This window comes from Leiobunum rupestre, chromosome 8 (assembly GCF_980474605.1).
Source record: "Leiobunum rupestre chromosome 8, qqLeiRupe1.1.hap1, whole genome shotgun sequence".
In the NCBI taxonomy this organism is placed as follows: Eukaryota; Metazoa; Arthropoda; class Arachnida; order Opiliones; family Sclerosomatidae; genus Leiobunum; species Leiobunum rupestre.
Window position 1 is genome coordinate 50,136,537 of NC_143391.1, and position 19,855 is coordinate 50,156,391.

General features: G+C 35.7%; 1 protein-coding gene across 4 annotated transcripts in view; it reads left to right on the forward strand.

Annotated features, from left to right (window-relative positions):
- The first annotated feature begins 7,961 nt into the window (after positions 1 to 7,961).
- Positions 7,962 to 19,855, forward strand: part of LOC149933633 (voltage-gated hydrogen channel 1-like) — a 30,601-nt gene continuing 18,707 nt past the window's right edge. For 3 of the 4 annotated variants that reach the window (XM_090156720.1, XM_090156723.1, XM_090156722.1), the window contains exon 1: positions 7,962 to 8,046. In XM_090156720.1, the coding sequence (XP_090012846.1) occupies positions 8,006 to 8,046 (41 nt within the window). In that variant the 5' untranslated portion in view covers positions 7,962 to 8,005. Of the gene's footprint in view, positions 8,047 to 8,849; positions 8,969 to 19,855 lie in introns of those variants that run through there. The other variant, XM_090156721.1, reaches the window with a different exon arrangement.

Here is a 19,855-nt window from a genome sequence, read left to right on the forward strand (position 1 = left end):
CGGTGCCAGGAATTTTCCAGCCGAATTTTTATTTCTCAAAAAACTGTAACTGAAAGGAACTTGAACTTGATCTTAATATCAGTCAAATATTGAACATTGAAAAAAAATCTATGGTTCCAAAGTGTTACTTGCAAAAGTTACAATTTTTAAAGTATTTAATTTGAAAAAATCCTAATTTGTGTAGATTTTCCATTATTTGTGTACCGCCATCGCGAGCATGTTCTTAATAGAAATATTATTCAAGTTGTACGTTTTCCGTCTGACGTTCTTTCGAAAAGTGTTCGAACTGATCGACGCCGTCGTCGTCATTTGCTCGATGGCCACCGATATCTATTACATCCACTCGCTTGACCCCATCGAGGATTTGACCGGATTGGTCATTCTGTTCCGTCTCTTGGCAGTCGTCATTCACATTAAAGGTATGTACCAAAATTCAAGATATTGATTTCCCTCCATCGTTACTCAACTTTGGAACCTTACAAAAGTTCCGTACGAACGCAGGGCCGTATTATGGCAAGGGCCAAGTGTGCCATAAATGTTTTTCAACTTTTTTAACATAATTTCCAGTCAAAAAGGAGGGTCTGAAATTTTTTAGGGGCCCAAAATCCTATTTAGCACAGGGCCCCAATTGTGTTAATTCGACCTTGTACAAATGTTCTGTATACACGTTTCTACGCCCGTAAAGAAAATGGCATTATTACGCGCGCTAGAGGACAATAAGCGTTACGACGAACGGATATTTCTTGCGCCAAGTGGCGAACCCTTGTGAAGCTTAGATATAGATATTAACATTTGTTTATAATACACTAGCTCCCTAAATTTGGGGGAAATTTTATCGAAACAACTATAATGTGTCAACATTTTGGAAGTATTTTTTATTAATTTCAATATGAAGAGGTATTGTCGTAAAATAGTCGTAGTTTAAAGTTTATCTCTTCACGACAACTCACGTTAGACTTAACAAGCTTCGATTCCTTCGTGGAAACGACTTGCCGCGACTTCGACGTCTTCGGAGAAATCGCGGTTAACGCACAGCCTATGTACGATTCTAACTTATAGGGAGCTAGTATATTATAAACTTATGTTATTAATAAAAATAAGTCATTTATTTATTAATTCTCATTAAACTGAACATTACACTGTTATATTGTATTATTATATAGTTTTGGCCTATAGAATTGTCCCTCGTAAATACTTTCAAATAACGTGACGTCAATTAATGACGAACCTAGCTGACTTACAAGTGTTAGTTTGACTCGAGTATGAATTGTAGTTGGCTTCTTTGACTAGCCAGGCTAATCTGGTGGATTATTGAAGCGCCTGGTGCTGCTGGGAAAGGGAGAGCTGCCTGTATGGTCTCGAAATTTAATATTGCAATCTGAACGCCTTCGAAATTTAATATTGGAATCTGAACGCTTTCGAAATTTAATATTGGAATCTGAACGCTTTCGAAATTTGGCCATTAATCGACACTTTTCACTTTGGATATATTTCCATCGCAAAATTAATCTGCAATTAAGCGAAGTCTTTCGGGACTATTCAGATTCGAGGATAAGTCAATTTTTATCAATTTAGATTTTATTTAGCTTTGAGATTATTCCAATTTGAAGCTTATTTAGAATATTATTTATTCCTAACTCATAGAGGAAAAATATTCGTCCAAAGAAGATTCTGCTAAACGCCGTATTGCGAAATGTTGGAAAAAAATCTCCAATTATACAATAGCTACAAGCTGCATATTTGACTGATGGTGAAATATAGATTTAAATTATATTAATATTTACAATCTGAACGAATGTTTTTATTCGTAGAATGAGTGTGTTGAGACGATTTTAGCATTGCTCCTAACCCTCCTCGTGCTCGAAAAATGACCTCCTTCCCCCAAAAAATAATCTAATCAGACCAGAATCTCAGTGGCTCCGTAAAATGGAAGTCTTCCCTCCCCAGGGCCGAGCAGAGACATTTCGTGACCCTGACCCAATTATGTCATCGTGGGCCCTTCTAAATGAAATTCTCAAAGAGAAAGACAAGACGAGGTTCCCCTAATTGCATGTTTCTGGGTCCTTTACCGCCGCGCCATGGGTATTCCCCCCCCCCCCCTTCTGCACGTCCCTTTATCTTGTAACATAAATGAATAATATTTTTACTTAAGTGTGACACTTCCTATTCTTCACAAGCAAACAGTTTACTGAGAGCTATTAGCAAGACAGACTGCATTACGGGCTTGCGTCGTTTTGCGTCCGCTTGCTAACGCGTCACACGTAGCCTTTGACAGCGCCTCACTAGGGGGAGATTTTTTACTTGTGATAACGTCAGTCCGTTCCTAGCTCTCAGTAAAATATTCCCAAAGTGACAAACCTATGGAACAAATTAAAGTCTTATGCTGGTACTTATCTCACGCCGGTGGTGGAGGGGAAACTAGACCGTGAAATCTCACTTTAAGTTGATATTCAGGATGGATCCAAAATGTTGATTATTCTTTTTTTTTGTAGAGATTTCAGCCGCCATTAAGAAGAAAGCTCTGATGGAGAAGGAAAACGAAATTACCAAACTGAAGAATCGATTATCCGATCTCCAAGGCTTAGTCAACCAATCACTCCAAGGTCCTCGGGAAGTTCAATCAGACACTCCCGGGAGCGATGCTACGGTCATTTGAGCAAATCCTTGCTCATTAAATTATATTACAAGCAAATGAGGTCTCCCGAAAGAAACAAGTTGATTTTGGCTCTATCCATAATTATATACCATTATTCCGTTATTCTGAAGCACTATTCCGTAAATTTATAGGATTATTCCATAATTATATAAAATTATACCATAATTCTATCACTATCATAAATAACGTAATATAATCATACATTTTAAACTTATTAACGTTATATAGATAAATATATCATGTAATGATTTATTTAAATGAGTGTCTATCTCAGAGCGACTGTGTAATCGGAAGTTTTTCAAACTGGAAATTCGTTTATCTATTTTCCTTTCAGTTTAATGGCGATACATGATAACGAAAAGTCGTTCTAGTGTTTGTAATAGTTAATTTTGTGTTCATATTCAAAGGGTTTCAATAATCAATATAACTTTGGCAAGTTATCAGTCCTTTGCTACGTTATTGTTGCATATGTTTTTAACGTATATTGTAAGAGATAGCTGCGTGACTACTTCGTGTCATTCGCGTGATGGCAACGTGACACCTCGGCTAGACGGAGAACACGCTGAGGATCACGCGAATCAGTATTTGTCTAAACTACTTGCATTTTTATTGTATTCTAAACATTGTCGATATCTACTAGGTCATGAACCACAACACACAATAGTTATGATTTATATACTCATTGACGAAAACGGACTATCATTAGAAAAATTCGCGTTTGAAGAATAGTAAGTGTCATATTTATTGTTCTTATGTCAAACGTTTTTTATTAAGTTGCTTAACAATTAAATTTCGGAGCAATATTGTAAGACGTAATGACCTCGATTCATAATTTCAAATGGTAACTGCAATAAAAAACTTTAATTTCAAAACATTTGCTATCATACGCACAAAACGCCACAAGTAATTTACTACTTACATCATTGAGAAATTCGGGTTGCTAACCACTAAATATCACCGACTTCATTTACTTCTAAAAGTAAGTATAAAATAGGAACTTCGATTGTTCACGTTTTTGCCGACAGGATCGTTGTTGATTGACGATTATGCTTAAGCATACGTAGGAGGCTCTACCTTACCTGACCATCTAGTAAGGAGGGGTGATAATGGGGGTTGCAGACATTTTTGTAGGGTGGGGCAAAAAGGGCGAGCTCGGCGACATATAATTAAAAAATAAATGTAAAATTCAATAAATGGAGCGTGAAAATGTAATAAGTATTAGTTTTGCTACTCAACGTGTTGATCATCATGAACATGAGACAACAGAACCACGTGACACTGACAGACACATAGACAGCGACAGCCAGAACAGAAATGACAGCTCAGTAGACATAGTTGTGCCTCTTTCTGAAAATGAACAGATTTTAACTTAACTTGAGCCTGCAAGTGCAACCACTGAGATTAGTCAAACTGCCCAAACATTTTCAAGTAAGATTTCAAATGCTGGGTTTATCAATGATATTGGAAATTTTATAGGAACAATTATTGATGATTTAACTTAAAAAACCTGTTCGAATCGCCATGGAAACCATCAGCTGAGTACAAAATGCCGCATTCCGTTCACATGAAGAAAAATAAACAAGAAAGGCGATATCTTAATCATTCTCATCAGGAAAATAACGAATGGCTAGTGTATTCAGATAGTAAAAAAGGAGTTTACTGCAAATATTGTTCATTATTTTCATACCACCTGACTGCAGGATCTCTCAAACAAGTAACACTTCAGAAGCTAGTTAAACAACCATTACAGGTGTTTGCTTAACTGTTTGACAAAGATGGAGATCTAACAATGCATGAAAATGCAACATACCACAAGGAAGCTGTTTCAGCAGAAAATAATTTTTCAAAAAGTATAAGGAACCAGCAAGAAATATTGTAAACAGAGTAAATACTCAACGGCTTCAACAGGTTTTAGTAAATCGTCAACGATTGACACCTATTGTGGAAACCGTTATAATTTTAGGAAGGCAGAATATTCCTTTCAGAGGCCACAGAGATTATGGCACTTTATTAGACATAGACGATGCACACAAAATCCATTACTTGAATGCTGTGGAGAAGATATATGTGAACAAATATTGAGTCGTGTTATGTTAGACAAAACAACCGATGCATCACATAAGTCACAAATGACCCTAATATTGCGTTATTTGATGCCTGAAGGATCAGTTCGAGAAGATTTTGCTGGATTTGCTGATATGTATGACCTAAATTATCAAACTGAAATTAATGCATCAATTGACACTGAACCTATTCTTGACGGCAAATTTATTGGTCAATTAGTTATAAACATGTTGGAAAAAAGTTGCACCTTTCTCTAGAAAACTGTGTCGGTATGGGAACAGACGGTTGATGTGTTATGTCGTCATTGCAAAAAGGAGCGGTAGTTGAAATTCAAAAAGTCGCAGTGAATGCTGTTTGGTGTCCATGTTTTAAACATGCCTTGAATTTAACGCTAATAAAATTGTTTGGGTGTTATTAGCGAAGTGGTTCCTTATTTCAATGCAACTGCTAATCGAAATTTCATAACTGGTTTCACTCTACGAAAGACGATGGGTTGAGATACACGATGCTTTGCTGACGTTTAGTGGTGAACTTCCACGAATAATTGACGCATTAGATAATATATCTAAATGGAATGACAGAACCACTTCATCAAAAGCAAGAACTTCATTATCAGCGATTTGAGAAAGTTATTTTATTGTGTCTTTAGGCTGTGCAGTGAATGTTTTATCTCTTCACAAATGGCCTAAGTCAATTATCACAAAAGAAAAGTTTAGATTTTCATCATGCAAAAAAATTCATTTAAGACCTATTGCGTGTTTTAAAACAAAAAGGAGAAAACTGCGAAGAAATATTCGCCAAAATTTTAGAGCAGCAGAAAAAACTATACTTGAAAAAGATGGTAGTTTTACCCATAAAAGAATAGTGCAACGACAGACATGCCGGGAGAATGTACCTTCGAATGCATTGGAAGAATATTACAGGCGATCAATTTACATCGCTCTACTTAATTCACTGATCAATGTTGGAAATAAATGCACGTTTTTCTAAAGAAAATTTTAAAGGTCTCCAAATCTATTCTTTGATGCAAGTAGATATTATTAAACTGAATCATAAAGGTATTGTCGAAACTGTTTCATCAATCAGTAATGTCTATGGCGCCATTCTTCGACTTAGTATCCAAAACTTACCTTCACCTGAATTTACATCGGAAGTTGAACTATGGATCCGCCCCTGATTCCTCCGAGCTTAGTGATCTAGCTGATTTTGCTAACCAGCTTCCTGGTGTAAAATTGGGGAATCCTCCTATCGCATTATGTACCGAGTGCCGATTTGGCTCGGCGTGAAATGGAGATTTACAGCTCCCCGCAATTACTAGGTCCAATTTCGAAAACTGCCTTTAAAAGACTCCAGCCATGCTAAATCCCACTAAAGCAGTGCGAAATTATTCTAGAAAAGTGGGACTAGGACGTTACGGTGTATAAATTTTTAGAACGTTTCGTTGTAGAGCCTTTCGGTGTCACGTACGACGGTTCGTTGCAGAACCTTTCAGTGTATACACATTTGGTTAACCAATGAGGATTTTGGTACAGACCGTCAAATTAACTTGAGACCATTAACTTGGTTAAGTAAAGTTAGCATGACGGTAGGTAAATATCCATCAACATAACCCAAGGACTAATTTATTTCTACTTCGAAAATTATCTCTGCCGGTGGGCTCCATCCCCGAAACAATACCAAATAAGCCAGGGATTTCATTGGTTCCCTGAAAGAGAACAATGCCGGTGACGTCTTTCATTGACCACCTCTCGTGCCGGTAGAAAACTAATCCATAATGGTGACGTATCGTCTCAACATAGTACTTCTCGCTAAACCGAAATTAATTTTAGTTTCTAAATAATAGGTCGGAGAATAGAATACATTAAACTACGATCGAATTTCATTTTACCTTAAAATTTTACTATTAATAATCAGTGGCGTCATTAGGAGTTTCATTTGGGAAAACCTTTTATGCGTTTTCCTTAGGAAAATGTCGAAGTTTGTGCCAGAGTTCTTGTGGTTTTACCTTTCGAGCTGCGGAAAATAATTTTCGTTGCAGTCCGAGAAAGCGAAGAGAGCTAGAAACATATACCAGCTTCTGTAGCTACGAATTTAAGAAAGCAGTATTGTTATCAAAGTACCGTCATAAATCCAAACATAAAATTGTCTTACCTCTGGTTTTAGAAGGCGTTGCGCGAATGAGTTTCTTAAGGCTTCTAATTCTACATTTCTTAGAACGAATTCAGGTACCAAAGAATATGGGAAGTCAGAGCGTCTAAGTCCCATACTCGCGTACTTTATAGCTAAAGTTTGTCTGCTTTAGATTTTTCGTTGTTTTCTTTCGCACAGACGATCGCAATTGATGTTTACGTTTTGTTATATAAAAGCAGATGAATTTACGTTACGAAGTATGCGTGGATGAAAATAGAGGCTAATGCTATACTCCCATATTCTTTACAATGGCCGTAATTGGGAATTTGGAGGGACTATAGTCCCAAAATGGTTTAGCTGAATTCAATGAAAAATCTAAGGCGTAAAAATATTTTTCTTCAAGTTGATTTTCCCATTTGACAATCAAATATCAAAATTGCAACATTTCGTCATGTTCCGGAATAAAATCCCCCATTCGAGAAAAAAACCAGCATCCGGTCATAAGACTTTAAAAACATGAGCAGTTTATTACGCGCGTCTAGCTTTTATCGGAATTTTACATCCGTTCTTCTGGAACAACTGTTAACAACGAAATTCCTAATCACTTGACGACTTTGAAACGCGGAACTAGAAAGCATCGTATTGCTATCTTCTCAATTTGTTCGTTTACAAAATGGTTGAAAACGTTGATCCTAATTATTACAAGTCGATGTTGGTTAAATGATTCTGATAAATAGCGTTTGTAAAATATCGTATTTTGTTAATTTTTCCCAGCCTGTCGAAGTATCAGCTTTGCGTGTAGTAAATTACTTTTATTTTCGTTACCGCTGGCATTACCCGAAGTTGCGTAATAATTACATGGAGGCGAAAACTTTTCAGTTATCAACCAGAAACATTTTTTAAAATTAGACATTGTGAAACCGCGTACGTCATGCAATCTTTAGAAAGAGTGAACTATTATTAGAAGTATCTGGCTATACAGCTCAACTTCTTAAGCTTAACACGCGTTACACTAGAAGATCGTAGGTTACCAATATTCTTTGAAAACTCCGATAACTTAGTTAGCCTCAATATTTATTAGGTAATACTTCATAATCAGCTACGCCCAAGTCATCGAGCGGCTTTTAATGAAAGTTTTTCTCGATACTGACAAGTATGGCGAACTACGAGGGAAAACCAAACATCCATTCGAAACCGTAAGTATTCAATTTTATCCTTTTTAAAATTTAAATGTGTCAACGTTTAGGGGTCACGATATGTTCTAGTGTTGTTAGTCGGAAAATATTTCGGAAAATGACCGAGGCCTTTTTTCCGGAACATTTTCCGTATTTTTCTAAAAAAAATTAAATAAAGCGGCATTATCACCTAATTTGTGACTAGTTTATACTGATTAACCTTGTACAGTGGCGTAGACAAGGGGGGTTTCCGGGTCCAGACCCCCCTTGTGGCCTACCTTTGACTGTACTAAATTCCCACCCCCTTACCGACCCCCCTTTTAACATTCACATACTCAGACCCCCTTGACGAATTTCTGGCTACGCCACTGACAATGTAACACTAATAATGTTTTGTATTATGTTTACTGATATTAGACATTTTAAATCGATAAAAAGTTAAAAACGTTAAAAAACCCTTAGAAAGTAATTTATGTATAAAATTTTTATTTTTCCGATTTGCGGAAAATGTTTCGCAATTCGGAAAGTTTTCCGCATTTTATTTTTCCGGAAAATGAACAACACTAATATGTTCGGTTACGTTTTATCGTTCTCAAGGGAAGATAAAGCCTATCATATATTTCCCAAACCCACAAAGGTGTAATCTGCATCCTTTTGATGTGGAATTCAAAGTAAAGGAAAGATAAGACCAATAATGTATTTATTGATGACTATACTAGATGGGGGGGGGTGAAACGTCACCGGAAGAATTACGCGCTAAGGAACAAATGAGATACCGAGCTCTAAAGGCATACTATTAAGTATAAAACATGCTTGATGAGACGTTGGTTTTTAGTGGAGAAATTCCAGTAACAAATCGCGACTTAACAATAGTTTTGTGTAGAACGTGCAGAAAACGGTCAAAACCATAACGTCACACGGTGGAAACCCCTGATACAATGAAGTATTTTTATTCTTTATATTTACTAAGTTACACGCGAAAAAGTAAGAGGAAACCAACATTTAGGGGAAACTAAGCTTTATTAGGGAAACGAGCGCGGTACTTCGGCCTATAGGCCCGAGGGGCGAATACAAAACTTAGGACTTAGTTTATATTTGGCAAATAATTCCTATAAATGAAGTGTTTTGAGGGTGACAAGTAACTATCTTTAAGATATTAAAGAGACTTCGTTATATTTACACCTGTTAAAAGATGTTTATTATTTTCGAGTGTTAACGAAATTTTTCCAGCACTAGTAAATATAACAAAGTTTCTTTAATTTCTTAATTATTAACACAGGCAAGATATCATTATAATTACTGTCCTCTATGCATTCCTAAAGTCATTGGGTGAAAATTTCCTTTCCCCAGGGGCCAGGAGCGGATTAATCCCTTTTTCTGCCTCAAGCAATTTTAACATTTTGATTCCCCCTGGGCCCCTATGAAATAATGAAAACAATAATAAACAGTAAAATTATATTATAGTTTGGGAAATGACTAACCCTGTATTAAATTTTTGTCAGTCACTCACAAAAGTTGAGAATTAGATCTCCACTAATAGAACTTCAACCCATTGAGTTGGGAATAAATAGAGGTACAACTAAATCTGGCTGGCGCGGGACCAATTTCGTTCCATCAAAGATAATTTAAACTCGTACCCTAGATTCGAAATCACTCTCTCGCGCGTTGCCGATAGTGTTTACCCACTTCCCGCCGGAACTCAGAAGAAATTCGCTCCATGGTTTGCGCCTTACCGCAACCGATGGAGCCCGATGTTTCTGAGGTCACGTGCCGGAAAAGGGTAAACACTTCGTAACAAAACCGTCAATGGGAAAGCTCTCAGTATTCGAATCTAGGGTACGAGTTTAAATTATCTTTGGTTCCATAAGGCGACTGTATAAATTTTATCGTTCTACCTTCGTGGCATCTGTCTCTAGTGGTGGAAACTATGGCAATTGATTTTTTTCGCGAATCTGATGCGAAATTGAAATGTTTGATTTCTCGTAACAAACAAACCTTTGAAGTTGTTTAAAAATAATTTTATTCTGTCAACACGATCCTTTTTAACTCAAGTTACGGTGAGTTAGCTAATAATTATTTATTTTTAGCCATATAACTTTACAAAATATAGATGGCGCTACCGCCTAATTATAAAGATGAATGTCGTACAGTCTTATCAGAACACGTCCCGCGTAACCATGGCAACCAAAATCGTAATTGTAATTCTAGCAGTATTATTCCCAATTCAATGCTTCAACCTCGAAGACAGTGTTGCCAATGTTTGAGAATAGAAATTTCCCTATTTTCTTAAATTTTGACTATGTAAGTTTGGGAATTGGGTTTAATAGAAATTTATTTGTTGCCCCCAATTCTCTTGTTGCCCTAAGCAATTGCTTCTCTCGTTTCATGGTTAATCCAGCCCTGCCTTTCCCGTATCTTGTGAAGACTCACTTCCTCCGCGTCATAACATCGTCTGCTTCATCGTTTTCTCCCCTACTCTCCCAAATCTTATTTTACAGACATTACACAGTACAAGCCGGCACTATGCCCTAGTTACGATGCTTATCTTTATGCCTTAGCTACATTCAAGGATTGGAATAACATCTCAATACAAGTACAAGTCAGGAGACTGAAGCAATAGGACAGCAATGGTTTCCCTCGTGTACAAAGCTTTGTAGTGTTACCAAGAATGTATATATTTAATACATTTACAAGAGGGGGAAGTAAAAATGCCACCGCCGCACAATGGGGTATTTTTGCGATCTGGCCGGACAAAAGTCGATTTAAAAAATTAACGCGGGGATAGAAACAATGGTTACTACTTATACTGAAGTGTCTGACGAATGTCTTTCAATGACCCCCTCCCCCCTTATTGTATCACTCTAGCACTCGCGCTCGTGCCATTCTGAACTTGCTCGTCAAATGGAGAGCAGGTACAGTTTTTCACGACCTTGACACTTCGTTATTTGTTCGTATAATTTGAAGTGTAAGCTATGGATATTAATCAGGCAGGCAAGTGGGGGTACTATTCATAGGTTTTTGATATGATAAGTGAAATTTTTTTTTAAAAGCGCGCGAACGTTTTAAATAAGTTATTTTAACTGTTTTTATTCATTATTTTTTTCCAAATCTGGGTCGATTAGTTGTACTTCCAAGTTCTTCCCGGGATATATTTTAAGTTGATTAGCAAGCTCAGGTCTTATTCTTCAAGACCCATTTAAAATTGGCTGCTACTATTTGCTATTCTTGAAGATACACGTATATGAAATAAACTGATTACTGTTAAGTTCCGATACTGTCCTAACCGGAATGAGGCAAGTATACCTAGAATTTTTTTTTTATTCCAAAACACACTTTTTATCGCTTATATTACTAGAAATTAACCTAAGAACATTTTCTAAATCGAATAAAATTAAAAAATAATTTTGTCCGCCCAGATCGCACAAATACCCCACTGTGCGCCGTATGTTTCAAACACGGCTGATTTAGAGAACCAATAAGGATTAGGAGCAACGCTTGAAATCGTATCAACATAGTCATTATCCAAAAATAATTTAAAAAAAACTTATTTGTACTAGTAATAGCAAAAGTAGCATAAGACCCAAAAGGGTGTCAGAACGGTATAGTAGTTAATGAGAGTTTGTTGCAAAGTAAACCAGTTGGCAAGCCAAAATATACCTCTCCTCGGAAGTTTTTAATTTTCAATGAAGCGTAACATGTATCCGTGGTTCTGTTAATTATATTTTATTCCTGATGATCGTCCCTTACTAGATATGCTCAAATGATTCCAGTACTGTTTATACTTTTAGCTCGAACTCTTTGTATTCGTTTTAAGTAGAAAGATATTTACTTTTCAGATTTTTCTAATTAGGGCAGGAAATGAAAAACCCTTTTGAACAAAACGCACCCTCCAGCGGGAAAAACTACAATGATTACGTAATCACTCCTTTTTATTCGTGCTAAGTAGAATGGACTGTAATTTTCAAATTCCCCTTTACATTTTGAGCACAGAGTTCGCAGATGGGAAGGTCATTACAAGCACGAAACGTAGGAACTATTTTGACCTTGAACGCCCTCTAGCTGCTAATTGCCAAGTCTGACACTTGCAAGACAAGTTCCAACTGAGCGCTAGGATTTGTTTTTCCCGTAATTAGAGCCAGTTATCCCAAGTTTCAGTCCAGCCTGATGGTAGCAATGTAACTTACTTGATCCACCATAAATATAGAGATTTGGCATTTGTTGTAATTGCATTTAGGGCGGCGATATAGGGTACGCAGGGTACGCAACAGCGTGGGGGTGCAAGAGGTTTGGGGGCGCATTTTTTCGAGGATTATAAAGTGAGTAAGTTTTATAGTTGGCGCCAAAAGTAGGTAAAGACTGGTTTAAATTTGATGTAGTTCAGTCTTTAAACACGAGTAGTTTATTTAAATGCGTTACGAGTTTTACGCTACTTCATTTTAACTTACTCTTCGAAGAATTAGTTCATAACGCAGGGTACACGCCGGAGACTTTTTAGATTATCTAGTCGCGTTACGAGATTTACTCTACTTTACTTTAAGTTTTACTGCTTAGAATTAGCTCATTAAGCAGGATACACGATGTTGGAGAGCTTAATAAGGAGACGGGTTGTTTAAATATAAAAGTAACATATAATCTAGGAGGATTCCTAGATATAATGTGATATTCGCAGTGGAGGCGCCAGGATATTACTATGGGTAGGCTACTTAATTCTTTAATTTGGCCATTTTGGGGGCCCCCCTTTACATACACTAACTAAACAAAACTGTGACAAAACCGGTTTATTTTTAATAATTTACAAAAGAAATGTACATGACTGTTTAAATGTACTCGGAAGTAATTTTTTTTAGTCGATGAGCATAACAATGCACATATGGGCAATATCCTCCAACAGCAATCTCCATTTTCACTTACAATTGTTCCAAAACATTTGCCAGTTGCCACGCTTTATTTTATCTTAATTTTGGAAATTGGGACTCGGAGAGTCGGAAAACCGCGCAATTTATCATCTGTCTAACGATGCAACACTTTTTGAAGTAGCTAGTTTAGCAACTACAACGAATCAAAGCTGCGTTCGAAAAAATATTAGAAATCACTGTTCAGGGGGGCGATTCTGTAAAAATTCGAATGGGAATTCGATCTCGATACCCTATACCATGTCGAAATCAACTTCGACAATTTGCATTGATTTATGCTTATTCGAAATCTTTATCGAATAACATTCGTCGAGATCTTGAAGTTCGAAATCTAGTTTTTTGATCGAAAATTGGATTTCGAATATTTACAGAATAGGCCCCCAGTGTTCGCAACTTAAAAACAGCAGGCTTTTATTTCGGATTTTGATATTTCTAGTTTCGCAAATCATTTTAGGGGGCTGCTCGGGGCCCCTTCATCTAGATTTGGGGCCCCTACAAGCGAAATAAAAGTAGGCTGTAGCCTGCGTAGCCTACCCCTGGCGCCGCCACTGGATATTAGTAGTTTTGTCTAAGTACCGTCACGTAAATATATATATATATATATATATATATATATATATATCTCTCTCTCTCTTACGCGGTGTGGGGGCGCTACTAACCCAAGCTCCGCCACTGATTGCATTTCCACTTGGAAAGCTAATTTCCGTCAGAAGTGGATCAGATTTATCTTACGAAAAAAGTTGATATCCCCCGCTAATGTTATGTGCTTGAAACAGGAAGCTCCATCTGGGATCATGATATATTTATTTATCGTTGTCAGGGAAACAAGATGTCACGGATATTTAAGTACACACAATCCCCCCGATGTATTAAATAGATTTTAAATATTAAATTTTAATTTGAACAAATTCCCAAGAAGAATTTTATTGAAAATGAATTTTATGAGTTACCTGGTTTTGTAAATAAGGTAGTGCAACGCGAATACGTTGCGGTAAGTTAATAAATAAAAAAATTCAACGATTACCAGCACAATATGAAAATTTTAATGAAATTAAAACCGCGTTACATGTTTTGGCATACTGGCGGGCACGCCGCCGTTTTCAAACGCAACAAAAATTCTAATTTTAAAATTTTCATGGTGTAAATTAATTTGTAGACCAAAATAATTTTTCAAGTTGCCTGGTTTTTGAAATTCAAATATCACAGTAATGCGTCCCGCGATTGTGATGCACAAAACTTTTTCTATACTATATTTTCTATGGCGGTAGCGATTCTCTTTTTTATTTTTTTATTCTTCTACTATTTTAATTTTTTTTTATATATTATTTCAAACGTTTTACATAGATGGCAGTGAATTCATTTAAAATTATATTATTTTCAAGATTTTGGCGGTTAAATATTTTAACGCTTTTTCAAGAATCTTTCAAATTGAACTGAATATTTCAAGTATCTTTTTCCAATGTAGAAAACCCTAATGTACCATTTAAATATCATTTTCTTACATAGTAGTATCTTTCAATTTCAAATCAGTGCGACTAATAAAAATTTTTCTATACTATATTTTCTATCTTTATTTCATAGATGATGGTAGCGATTCTAATCTTTTATTTTTTTCTTCAATGTTTATTTTTTTTTTAAATATTATTTCAAACTTTATACATAGATGGCGGTGAATTCATTTAAAATTTTATTATTTTCGAGAATTTTACGGTAAAATATTTTAACGCTCTTTCAAGAATCCTTCTAATTGAACTGAATATTTCAAGTATCTTCTTCCAATGTAGTAAATCCTAATGTATCATTTAAATGTCTTGTATAGTAGTACCTTTCAATTTCAAATCAGTGTTACAGTGTGACACAAATCACATAAAACTTGTTCTACTATTTTTTCATATCTTCTATCATAGATGGAAGTAGCATTAGTATATTGGAAATTTTTTACATCGTTTCATTTTTCTGATCTGACGGAAGGATAATTATGAATTTTCATAATGAAATCATATATATTTTATAACTATTTGAATGAATAAAAACCAAGAAACATTATGAACAGAATATAACTTTTAATGAATTCAAGTGTTTTGAAATCCAATTCTTAGGAACTTAAGTATATCACTAGTCACATGTTTTAAAAATTTATGAGGCGTCTTCTTTTCCCAATTCTGCTAATCTGTATTCTCGAAAAAAGATTATTTGTTCCAACTTCTTTGGAGATAATCTTGCTCTCCTTGCTCTTTGTAAATATCCAGCGCTCCACATCACCTGAGCTAGCTGGAAAGGACAGATATATCTTGGCTAGTTTCGAAAGCCTGCAATACAATTGGGTTTGAGTTTACAAAATTTCAAAAATAATTGTAATTTAATTTTCATTACTTATGGTACTCATTTTCCTTTGTTTTCCAATATGATAGGATATCTTGCCCTTTAAACGACTCTTCAGCTAGATACCGATCCACTTCGTGAATTTCATGAATTTTAGTACCTTGGGGAATTATTTCATCCATAAAGCTTTGAAACGCTGAAATAAAATAATACATAAAAAATGTAAATAATTTAAATAATAGTGCAGAGTTGTAATGGCTTACTTGTTAATGTTTTTTGGAGGCTGAACGGACATTTTACGCTCAGAAAGCGCTCCAACCATGACTTGCTGTGCGGCAAAGAAAACGTCGTCCTAGAAAACAATATTAAGTAGTGTACTTTTGTAGTTTTAATTGATTTAACTAATCTTTGAAACGCCAGAATGGGCCTTTAGCTTTGGTTTTAAAAAGATAAGACTTTTGTTGTCTTATAATTTTTTTTAACAAAATATTTTGCAAAAGATAAATACAAAATTTTAATTTTACATTTTGAAATCTCTCCAGCGCAAAAAGAATAGAGTTCCATCGGGTGTTAACTGGCAGTTTTAAATCCATTTTAGCCCTTGCCACAAGCTTGGCTAAATTATTTTAAGCATAAATCAAAAAATTCAAAATCAAAATATAAGAGACCTCACCCTACCTGTATATTTTGGCGATTTCCTAAAAAAAATAATGACCTTCGTAACATATTTGACAAGGTCATCTGCTCGATTATCACATTTCAAAGCCAACTGCAATGTATGAGCAGTGCATCTGGTCCTATCCCATGCAAGATCTGAAAAATCTGACTCAAACTCTTCAAGAACTGTAAAATATTTATTCTCATTTAAAAACAAATTAAGGCCATAAGCATGAGGAGTAAAAACATACAATCTTCATCGCTGTCACTATTATGGAATTCTAAATCATCATCAGAAAATTCGTTTTCGTCCAAGTCGGTTAGAAAGTTGTCCTCATTAGGGTCATGAAACTCAAACGCCTTCGTTATGTTTGATGCATTATCAGCAACAACTTTTCCGATCTATAAGATTAAATTTTTAATATTATACATTTACAATTCTAATAGTAAAAGTGAGGGGTGGAAGAAAAGTGCATGTGAAAAATTAGAAAGACTAAACAATAAGAAATTTCAAAATATTAAATGCGATACTCGGAGTTAGATCTTTGACAATCAAGAAACGCGAAGCTCATGTCAGTGGGTTAAATCATCATCAGAAAATTCGTTTTCGTCCAAGTCGGTTAGAAAGTTGTCCTCATTAGGGTCATGAAACTCAAACGCCTTCGTTATGTTTGATGCATTATCAGCAACAACTTTTCCGATCTATAAGATATAAATTTTTAATATTATACATTTACAATTCTAATAGTAAAAGTGAGGGGTGGAAGAAAAGTGCATGTGAAAAATTAGAAAGACTAAACAATAAGAAATTTCAAAATATTAAATGCGATACTCGGAGTTAGATCTTTGACAATCAAGAAACGCGAAGCTCATGTCAGTGGGCTATTGTAAAAAGGTTAAAATGCCAGATTTACCCAACAGTATACGGGTTTCGCTCTTTTTTAACTTATTTTAATAAAACGTTACTCACTCGTGATTGTGTCAGACCTACAGCTTCCAGAATTTCTTGTACTTTGGTTTTGATATTATCTCCACTGTGTTTTTCATGGAAAATAGTAAAACCGATGGTTTTTTTGGTAAGAGTCCAATGAGAATTTATGAAATGAGCTCGCACACCCAATATTCCTTGTCTCGCACGCGAACTCCATATATCTAAAGTCAGATGAATTCCACCGTCTTCAATTCCATGATTCCCATCAAAAGAATTTTTCAATGAAGGAAAAATACTGTGTTTGAATTCATATTCCAAATCTCGACTAATAGTTGTTCTTGATAGAGTATTTATTGAAGGATTGAGGAGATTTATTAGCAGTTTGAAACCAATTCCTTCAGTGACATTCAGCGGCAAATTGTCTAACGCAATCAAATCCAAAATGGCCTTTCTGTACCGCTTTTGAAGTACATCATGTTGGCTCAGTTTTGGTACTTTAGGCGTAATGTAATTCTTAATTGAAACTAGACCAGAATCATCCGAATTCCGTTTCCGATCAACCCATTTAGCATCTGGATGTTGGAACTGAAAAACCAAAATTCATATAATAAGAATATTTATAGACAGTTAAAGCAAATTAAACTACCTTAATATGACGCCTGAAGTTGCTGACTGTATTTTTGGCACTAGATCGGTAATCATTCTGACAATACTTGCATTTCAATATTAGTTTCGATATTGTGTTGCGACTGTTGTCACTTTCATCTAAAATATGTCCCGTGTAATCAAAATGTCCTTGAAACTTTTTGCCAAGCTCTGTGGAATGGAAGTTATTAGCAAACTCTTTTAAGGCAACGACTTTTTCCTTTTCTCTATTGGATTGAGATTTGGAGCGTTTGTGTGACTTGACTAGCTCAGACTGTGAATGGGAACTGGAAGACTCAGAGTCCACGATGGTTTTTTTAATGATATTACCACTGGATGACACCGTGACCTGAGCAAAATCATAAGATTTTTTACTCGACCCTTCTGAATCTTTACTCAGTTGAGCCACTTCGGGGTCTTCTTCAGAATCATCCAATTCATCCGAAAGATTCTTTATCATATTTCCGAGTTAAAAAAATTTCTTCATTCCATATTTCTTTAAATCCACCACATCGTTTCTCTTCCTCGGCTGCCAATATCTCAGATGCATTATCTGGTTCGACAATTTCCTCTTGAAACTTTGAAGGTGCGCTGATGACCCGCTTCACAGGCTCCGCTGTACTTTCTGTTGTTGGTTTACCTAATTTAACCTCTAGTTGTAGTAGTTTCTGTTTCGTTTTATTTTTATGAAACATATTCGACGCCATGGTCCAAAATTATCCAATAAAACTAAATATATCAGAAAGAACCAGAATATTTCAAGCCGCGGGCCACGAGTTAAGCGATTAGACTATACTGAGTCTGACTCTGAGTCTCTGACAGCGAGTCGTTCTAGTTTTGTCGAAAAAAAATTAACCTGGTCGAAGTTCAATTTATCCCCTTCCCCTATAATGAGTCACTCTGGGATTCACGGTTGGAAGTTGAGAGGATAGGGTACGACCGAAGCCTTGTTACTGAAATTACAGGAGCGTATCATTACTCATTAGACTACCTTCCCTCAAAGAGTGAAAATGGGAATCGCCCGTTAGGTTTTGGTCTTTTCATTAGTTAAAGGGACTGGAAAGTGGGGTTTTGAAATCGTCTAGTGACGTGGTATCTCCAAAAAAATCCGGACCCTGCTTTATTTCCTTTTTTCCCCGCTTGAGGAATTTGGCTCTGACGGAGATGTTTTGAAAATAGTGAGGAGCGACCCGAGAGAGACTATAGTGACAGGTATTCATACGCGAACTAAGATATTCGGGCCTTCGTGGACGTGGTTTTGGTTCTAGTATTTTAATATTTATTTAATTATAATGATGTTAATGAACGAGTTTAATTCAAATAAAAAACGGAAACGTGATGATACGAAAATATCTCTTGTTGGCGAATTATATAAGTGGGAAAAGGCAAAAAACTGTGGTGTAGTACTAAGGTGTATCAAAATGCTCCAGTGAAACCAAGGCCCTAAGAAATTGGCTTCGATTCATCTAGCGTTTTTTTACAAAATTCGATGAAACTCGTAAATAATAATTTAAAAAATTACGAACACACTACTACCAAAAGACCTTATCACTCAAATGAATTTTTCGTTAAACATTTGTTGTTCACTAAACTAAATCTCAATAAAGATTAATGAAATTTGAAAACTTCCTACGAGCTCAGCTATAACACTAACCAAGACCACGCTGGATTTCGTCATACAAAAATCTTAACACAGCGGTGCCTGTTTGCGTCTTCGCGAACTTAAGAAAAAGTAGTTCTACGCGCCAAATTTCGTTAATGACGTCACGGATGACGTTTTTCAAAACCCCACTTTCCAGCCCCTTTAATACGCTACGTATTTTATAGTTTTTTATTAGTTTATTACTAGATTAACATATTTTATTACCAATTTAGTACATTTTCTGATAAAAATAGTTATAATTTTTTAATAGATATATCTTCAGGCAACCGTAATTATTAGTATAACATTTATTTTAATTTTGACCTGTCTATTTTCCTCCAAATTCGCCGGTTTAGAGAAAAATGTAGGCATTATGAATCATACTCGATAGACGAAAACGACGGCGCTTGAATTTTATTAGTTTTCCGCGCGAGCTCCGGCAAAATCTGATTGGTCAGATGACTCGGATGATATCGGATCAGTTCTGCTACACGTGATATTTTCACCCAAATGTTTTAATCGGATTTCAAAATAACGTTTTGTGCACTAGCCCCATATTACCTCTATATTTGCATATGTAAATCATGTAGCAGATCATGGCGACGTATTTACACGGATAATTATACAGGGTGTCCACTAAAAAACGATCCAGGGCGAATATCTCAGAAACCGTTTTCTCTAGGAATTTAATTTTTTTTATTACTTAGCTTGAGCCAAAGA